The sequence below is a fragment of the Acanthisitta chloris genome, unplaced genomic scaffold (assembly GCF_000695815.1).
Source record: "Acanthisitta chloris isolate BGI_N310 unplaced genomic scaffold, ASM69581v1 scaffold36207, whole genome shotgun sequence".
Lineage (NCBI taxonomy): Eukaryota > Metazoa > Chordata > Aves > Passeriformes > Acanthisittidae > Acanthisitta > Acanthisitta chloris.
In genome coordinates, this window is record NW_008684945.1 from 32,954 (window position 1) to 41,643 (window position 8,690).

An 8,690-nucleotide genomic window follows, 5' to 3' on the forward strand; every position below is an offset into this window, starting at 1 on the left:
TGCAAGTAGGCACTAAAACATCCAACATACCTCCAAGGTATAAAAAGACATAACAGTTTTACAGGTTTCTCCAGCATATTTTGTTACAGTGCAAAATGCTTTGAAATAAGGTTTCTTTAGAAAATTCATATAAATTAAACACATATTGCACTTGTCCCAACCAAAAGTGTAACAAGTTGTACTTACTGAACAAGTTTTAGGGTTTTTTTTAAAACATTCCTCACACACATGCATTCCTTCCTCCTGCTATTTGTGCCAAATATGTGTAGTTTTCATCTCAAACCTTAAAGAACTGATTAATGCAATCCTTCTTGAACAGACTGCTAAAAAAAAAAAAAAGAATCACAGCAGATTAATGTAACAAGAAAATTTCTCCAAAACCCTTTCCAGTCTTCTTTCCAGTAGCACTGTAACTAAACACATAAAAATCAGTATTGTTTCAATTCATAATGCCAAGTGTATTGAACAGCAACCATTTCAGACATTTACACCCCTATTTTCTGGGAAGGTAAGGAACCCCCAGTTCTACTTATGTAGGTATTTCTACAGTACTTGGAGCTGCTAAGCTAACATTGCACCCACAAACATTTTGTGCAATACCACAGGCAGGACTTTGACTTCTGTACATCACTGGCTGCTATGGGGCACGTTGGGAGAAGTGGTGCAAAGCTGCATTTAACTTCAGAGAACAAAGTCTGCTTGGGCTGAACTACTCAATACAGTCCGTGCACCCACCCAAGGAGAAACAGAGGTGAAGGCAAATAACATCAGTCTTACCAGATTGGAGTTTCCCTAAATCCTTCCAAGCCTTGAGATTTAAAGGAACAAGTGCATTTGAGTAACTTTGTGCTTAAGATACTTACTCAAAGCTGAAAGGTTAAGGAAGTAACTTAGGTACAAATTTTTTTGTTGTTTATTTGTTTTTGGTTTTTTGCAAACCAGTATGACCAAAACTGCTTCTAAAACCACTGATATATAAAAGCAGAGGAAAAGTAAAACACATGACTAGCTCAATGCTAGTCTTAACAGTTTGGGGTTACCTGCAAAATGCCTCCACAATATTTACTCCTCCTACTTCACCTTAGAGGAGTATCCTCACTCCTGTCACGTACAAAACGAGCATTTCTTTCACCAAAACATTTCTGCATTCAACTCCTTCAGAACACAAGTGGAAGAAATCCTGATTTCTGGTGCTTCCACACCCTCCAGATCCTCCTCTGGAACCAACAACAGCAACTTCCTAAAGGCAGGTCCCCATCTGACTTGATTAGATATGAAGTCCTGAATAAGGCAAGATGCTGTTTATACAAGTAATGATATGAAATCCTAATTTGACACGTTTTAGGAGTTCTTTATACAGATAAGATACATTTACACTACTTGTGCGGGTCAAGAGTTCATGTGGAACAAAGCCCACCCAGCCAGACTTTGGAGGAGAACATCAGGTAAGGTTCACAAACTGGAAGGCTGATGGATTACTGGAGCTGCTTCACACTCAGGAAGGTTGTCTTCTGACCTCATGTACATTAGGAAGACAGTGACAGTAGCAAAGGTAGCTGCGTTGACAGGGAAAGCACGGAGGAGTGTGGAAGTGAGACCTCTGGTGAACACCCTCCAGCCTTCTTCATGGTAACTCTTCCTGACACAGTCTAGAATGCCATTGTACTGTGTAACACCTCCAACTCCATCGGCCTGAAGCCTGGATTTGATCACATCCACGGGATAGGTTGAAAGCCAGGACACGATTCCTGACATCCCTCCAGAAAACAGCAGTTTGGGAATAACGTAACTGTCTTCAGCTTCGCAGCCTAAATACCTAGTCATGCAGTCATAGGTCAGGAAGTAAAAGCCAAAGCTTGGAGTTTCTCTTATGAATGTAGAGACCATGCCCCTGTTGATGCCTCTCAGCCCTTCCTTTTGATAGATTTTGACCAGACAATCCAGAGAATTCTTGTAGTTCTTCATTTTCAGTTTGTATTGTCCTGTTCCCTGAAGCTGCATTCGTGTCTTTGCCAGCTCCATGGGGCAGCAGATGACACACTGGATTGCCCCTGCTGCTGACCCTGCAATGAACTGGTTTAGAGGAGTGTCTTTGCCAAGAGCACGAAGCGTGTTCCCTTGCACACCAAACACGAGGGCGTTAATGAACGTGAGTCCCATCATGGGTGACCCAATACCTTTATAGAGTCCAAGAGCCTAATGGAAGAAGGAAGGAAAAACCCTTTTTAACAGTGGTGGTGATAACCTTCTGAAACTGCAGAGCATGTCCTTTCTGGCTCTCCCTTCTGCTCTAACTTTCTACAAGTGGCCACCTTGCTCTGTAATAAAAATCTCATCTCTGCCTATGACACAAACATCTAAACAACTAAGCACTACAAATCATTGAGCACACCCAGAAAATAATCTCAGTCCACCCAGAGTAAAGTTTTTTTGGCAAGTTTTATGCATTAGATTTGGAAGTAGCTAAAAGTATAAAACTCATTCTTTTAGCTATGGTCTTAAACCTCCAGCAGCAAAAACACCTCACCAATTTCTTCACTCATTGCTTCGATTCTCAGAAAAACCAGTTATTCAAGTAACTTATTATTTTATTGAAAAAGTTAACATTAAAATACCAACTTGGTCAACTTCTTCACAAAGTTTCTAGCAAACTGCTGACTACAGGATCTGCCCTACAGTCAGGTGATGTTCAGAGTATCCTTCTCTCTTGACCTTCAGTATTTGTAGGGTCTTTTTAACAGCTTTCCCACCCTTCTGATCCAAAACATGAAGAGAAAAGCAATAATTTTGTACTTACAGATTCTTGCTTTATGATGGACTGAAAGCAATGGAAAGTCCCACGGTAGAGAGGTTTCTCTACATTTTGAACTTGTAGACGAACCTACAAAGAGTTGTGTGAGACACCAATTTGTACATCAGGAACAGCCTAATGGGTAAACTAGTGTCTTGTACCTAGGTGGAGATTTGCTCTAGCAATGTGTATGCAAGAGGCTGCACACTGGAATGCCATGTGTGGCAAAATCGCTTTCAAATCTTGGAAATAATTTTAAGGGGGGGGGGAAACGTGAAGGGAGGAGGATTATTGATGTCTCGTGACTATTAGAAAACCAATATTTGGAAGGGCACATTGTTATCTAGAGTTTCAGATAGAGGTTTTTTCAGTGCTGGCTACAATAGGTACTTTCTTTAGCTGCCAAGAAGTCTTCTGTTCTCACTAAGGAGTATCTGTACAAACCTGACGGAATTTTATTATCTGCAAGTCAAGCATGAAATAAGGATAATTTGAAAAGGATGGAAACTTTCACCAGCACCCAGAGTGTTTCTGAACTACCACATCTGGGCCCTTTCACTGAGATCTGATTTTTTTTTTTCAGAGGGTAACTGGGCAGTGACCCCTAAGATAAGTCTTTGCACAAGGGAAGGAATAAAAAGCCACTTGTCCTTTTAAATTTTACCCTTTTATTTTTCAACTGCTGAACTCAGGCAGTTGGTGATGATGTGGCTGATTCAAAGCTTTAATATTAGTAATCAATTAACTTTTACAAAACTGAAGTGGTATGTTCTGCTGGGCAGAGAGATGCTGCTGTAACTGGTGACCTTAGGAGACAGGAACTTTTTTCTGGATGTTTTTTAACCTTTAATGGAAAAGTCCAATTCTGTGGGGGTTTTTTTCCTGCTAATTTGCCCTCAGCATGCTTGAAAAAGTCTCAATTCTACGTAGCTCAGGCAAAGTCCTACACTGCAATAAACTCCACAGATTGGTTTCACTGGATTGATGAAGTTATAAATCTTTCATTTCCAGCATGGAGTGCTACAATATCCCTCAGAAAAAATGCTTAGCAACCACTTAATGCTGCTGCTGCAGCTCCATGGCAAAAAACCCCTTCAAGACTCTTATTCTGAGCAAAAGAAAATATTATCATGTCATGTGAAAGATTCCTGAACTTTATTTTTATCTGTGCTTGCCTAAAGTAATAAAAACCACCAGCACAGCAATGAGATGTGAGGCTAGGAAAGGACTGGTGGAGGTGGTTTGTCAAAATCCTATACTCAGCTTAGCTTTCTTTGAAGCAAAAATAAATCATTTACCCTTGTAGTGTTTTCTAATGTTCCTACAAAATGGCATTTTATGCTTTGTGAAGCAAAACTCCAGTTTTCAGGGTCTTTTTAGTGTACACATATGCTAGCCATGCTGGGAGGCCAAAATCACCTCAGGCCTTAAAACATCTTGGTGCTAAAAGCAGGCTCACAGCAGGGTTCAAGGAAATAAATCCTTTGTTACCCAAAGGGATGTCTGGGGGGGGAGACAGGTTGTCAAAACTGTTAAAGGAGCAGGTCAACAAGCAAAGCCATAAATCTTAACCAGCTGTCCCCACTGCACAAAATGAAGGGTTTACTCCTTTTATAATTCACTACTATTGTTTCAAACCCTTTCTGTGAAGTCAGGGGACTTCCACATGTATGGGCTTGGGGAGATTTGCAGCTTAGGAACCTTCTTACTTCATCTTTTCTAGCTCTTGTGTTTAGTGGTTTAGAACTAGTCACGTTCCACATATGGGTTGAATTTCTGAGTGACAGGCAGTTCCCACTAGTTTTGCCTAAATAAGTTGTGAAATACTGACCAATTAAGCTTTGTTGTAGGATAAAATGTTTAGAGAGCACTGGCTGATGATGAAAAATGTCTTTTTTGAGCACAGTGCTGGTCACACCAGGGTAGCTGCATTAGCAAACTGCCACGTAAGGCAATGAGTGCACAGGAAAACTTGATTTTGTGCATGTTAATTCCATATTCAACAAGCTCCTTAGTGTGTACAACTATAAGAAGGATGAATCAGGTGCAAAGTTTGACCATCTAGTCCATTCACTGCCCAATATTCTTACTTCCTTCTTATTAGAAACCACTGGGACTGAGGTTCTAGTAACACACAGTAATTTCACATCACTAAAGACCTGCAGAGAAGTCCTCAAGACATAAAAAACCCCAAACAGTCCAAACATTTAATAATGTGAAAAATAAGTGACTTTGAAGTGTTTGAGCAATAGAAATGTCCTCTGAGAATATGGATAAGACCTCAACAACAGTTGTGCCTGGGGTTCAGTTTTAGAGGCACCGTGTGTGGAAGTGTACACAGCCAGAAATGCATAGCAGAAAGAAGGTTCAGAATAAAACTTTACATTAGAAAAAAAAGAAAACCAAAACCAAAGGGATATCTAAACCCCACTCCCTCCATGCCATAGCTGTAGAAGAGGGAAACATCAGTTTAAAACTAAAAAAGGGAAAAAGCTTCATAAGCCTTTCAGATCTTTACTTGAACTAATACATTTGGGAATAAATTAAGACTGAGAGAAACAGAAGTGTTCACCTGGGCTATACTTACTAGGTAACTCTCCCGTGATGAGGCTTATCTGTCATCTACAACAAAGTAACACTTTTGCTGTTAATGAAGACAGCCCCTAGCTCAGAAAGTAAAGGCAGTTAAAAGCAAAAAAGCAATTTTATACATTACATCAACAAACCAGGGCTAAGGAGTTTTGCCAGCTCTGAGATCAGCTCAGTTGTGGGTTTTGCAGAGTGACTTCACCAGCTTCATTCCTCCCTGTGTGTCCCCCCATCCCCCTCCCAGCTCTGTGCAACGTGAGCACCGCCAAAAAAAGAGCTTAAATGCCAAGACAGAGGTAAAATTCCAGCTTATCTAAGCAGCTTTCCCATTGTTCAGTGATATTAAAAACGCAGTCTGAGGTGATTACAAGGTAGCCCTCTAAACACTGCAGAATTAAAGAGTTAATGCTTAACACATATACATACACAAGTTATGCAATTTCCTTTTTTTTTTTTTTTCTCTCCTTTAAAGACTGGTTAGAGTTAGTTTTCCCACAGACAGTGGTGACCGTGGCAGCTAATAACACAAATGTTAGTATTTGTTCTAACAACAGAGAGATAAATGCTTATAATACCTTCTAATGGATATGAAAATATCATGTGCCACGCTGGATTTCATAAAGCATTTAAAATCAATCCAAAACCAACCTATTTGCTCTATGGTAAAGCAAGATGCTTTTTTCTAAAGCCAACACATCTATTTTGCAACAATACATCTGCCCCAGTTTTTGCAGGCAGTTCAATGTTTAGTTTCATGCACTAGAAGCTGTTCCACTTTAAAAACAAAAGGCCCCACACATGGTTAACTTCAGTCTGAGCACAGAATTTTAGCAGCTTTCCTGGCTTCAGGGGAATGACCCTTCACCTTCAGTTAAGCACTAAAACTTGGCAGGATGGGGTGAGAGAAAAAGACAGCTGGCCCTGTACCATCAGAGGAAAAAAGCGAGTCTAGATAATACCATTCCTGAAAAGATATACTAGAATTCAACCCAATTACTTCATGATTAAATTGACTATATTCTAAGCAACAGACAGACTTTACTATTTGAGCAGCTTGCACCGCAAACTTGCAAGGAGGACTGATATCCACCAGCTTGGGAAATTGCACTGAATTACCCACGTGCTAGTACACAGAATATGGTGCTGGTGGTAACACTATCAGCCCTTTGCATATCTAAATTCAGCAAGGTAGAGGTATTCCAAATATAGATCTAGGGGGTGTCATGCTGTCTGCTGCAGTCAAGTGATTTGGGGTGTTAATTTAGAAGGGTATCCCTTCTTCTATTCTCCTAGTGTGAGACTTTGGATAAGGCTGCCAAAACGTGGCTTAAATTGTTATTCCATTCTGAAAGATCAACTTGGACTCCTGGGAGCCCTGAAGGACCCTCCAGGAGATCTCAAATCTTGTATTTCAAGTAGCTGAAGTATGCAAAGCACACACAACTAACAGTCCATCAGAAAATCAGTTTTAACTTGGAAAGTTATAAAACAATACAACAATAGCTGGAGGAAAAAATCCCCCAGAGAAGCTTCATACTAAGGGTTTTTACTAACTTACACCCTTTGGCTAGTGCAAGAAATTAAGGAGTAAGTAGCAGTGCCAGAGGGGAAAACAAAACACCATGTTTCAAGCTAGTAATGAAGTGGGTTTGAGTTACAAACAGAGGGAGAGGCAGATTTAGCAGTTAGTGTTGAGCAGCTGCAGAGGAGCAAGCTTAGAACAAAATTTAGTTAACTGCAAGATTCTGCCTCCAAATACCACATTGTTACTACACTGATGAACTTGCCATTTAGGCCAACCTTTGTCATGTTACTGGGTTGAATCATACACAGAATTTTTTCCCTTCTGAAGAGCTGCAGATTGAAAACCTATCAACAGCGGTTGTGGAGGTTTGCTCCAAGCTTTCCCACACAGATTTGGGCTCCTACAGTGTCTGGGGATTATTTTTTCCTCCCCCACTCCTTGGAGAAACTTAGAGGCAAAGATATTTCATAATCAACCCACCTTAACAGTGTCAAAGGGGTGTCCTACCAGCACTCCAGCAGCACCTGAAACAAAACAGCAGTGGTTATTACTCCTGGTGTTCTTTCCCAGCTCTGGGGGTGCAGTAGCCCAAGCAGAATCACCAACCCAAGGTGTGAGTGGACAGCATTGTTGGCAGGCCTGATAAAGAACATCCTACCAAGTCAGAAGATAATAGACCTACATTTCAGTCCTTCAGGCCAGTGCTAGGTGCCTTTATTCTGCTTGTGGAGCTTCTGAGCCCCAATCAGGGGTTGAGGTGTGTGACTACAGTGTGCCACATCACACAGAACACGAAGCAGCGATTCCTGGCCTTGGCCCAAGGCAAATCCAGTGGGCAGAAAACGCAGGTTTCCTCTGAAGCACAATATTTCGTGTACCTGTCACTCTGTGCAGGCACAGAATATCTATAAACTTCTCTAAAGGTAGAACATTCCACCTGCTCCCTCAGTTTCTGCATATGTGACTACCACCTGAAGAGGGACCATGCATTACCAAAAACCTGTGCTTTATTCTAGCATCAGAGGACTTTTAGAAGTCACACGCAAGGCCTGTTAGTCACAGCAACCAAACAGAGGCATTTTGCACACACAGGCTGAAGCAATGAATCCCTTTAGCTCTCTGTGACCCAGCAATCCTTAATGACCACTGACAACAGCTATGTGACTACCACCTGAAGAGGGACCATGCATTACCAAAAACCTGTGCTTTATTCTAGCATCAGAGGACTTTTAGAAGTCACACGCAAGGCCTGTTAGTCACAGCAACCAAACAGAGGCATTTTGCACACACAGGCTGAAGCAATGAATCCCTTTAGCTCTCTGTGACCCAGCAATCCTTAATGACCACTGACAACAGCGAGAACTACCAGAGCTTCAGTGCACCTTCCCACGTTTGCCGAAAGACATGCGGGGGAGGGGGGGAAATAATCATAATGCTAAAAAAATAAAAATATGATGGGGGAAAGGAGGGAGAGGGGGATGAAAGGAAAATGTAAAAGCATACATCTTCCCAGTCCTGGGGAAGATGTGGCAGCAATATAGCCCACTCTAGGATGGTGCAGCCCATGCTGCTCAAGGCCAGCACAGCAGCAAGACAGCCCAAGATACAAAAATAACCATGTGCACTGTGTTCAGCATGGAAAGGCCAACGGCACAGCTGACCCCGACGGATCCGCGGCAGAGCAAGGATCGCTAGGATGAAGCCAGAAAAAAACAAACCCACGAAGAAATCTCTTCGCCAGGTTGGCAAGGAGAACAGCAAACGCAAATACCCGAAAAGACGCGA

General features: G+C 41.6%; 1 protein-coding gene across 2 annotated transcripts; it reads right to left on the reverse strand.

Annotated features, from left to right (window-relative positions):
• Nucleotides 1-1,452: 1,452 nt before the first annotated feature.
• On the reverse strand, nt 1,453-7,436 carry SLC25A29 (solute carrier family 25 (mitochondrial carnitine/acylcarnitine carrier), member 29). 2 transcript variants are annotated; one of them, XM_009079507.1, is made up of 4 exons: nt 7,386-7,436; nt 5,379-5,413; nt 2,798-2,881; nt 1,453-2,196 (listed from the first exon to the last, which is right to left on the reverse strand). In XM_009079507.1, exon 4 carries the CDS (start codon nt 2,161-2,163, stop codon nt 1,453-1,455), a length of 711 nt encoding a protein of 236 aa, XP_009077755.1. In that variant the 5' UTR covers nt 2,164-2,196; nt 2,798-2,881; nt 5,379-5,413; nt 7,386-7,436. The 2 variants fall into 2 exon arrangements, with proteins under 2 accessions (XP_009077755.1, XP_009077756.1); XM_009079508.1 differs by lacking the exon at nt 5,379-5,413 and having other exon boundaries at nt 7,386-7,430.
• Between the last annotated feature and the right edge of the window lie 1,254 nt (nt 7,437-8,690).

Coding starts and splice junctions, on each gene's coding strand:
- SLC25A29 (XM_009079507.1), bottom strand. CDS start 2,163: ATGATGGGACTCACGTTCATTAACGCCCTCGTGTTTGGTGTGCAAGGG.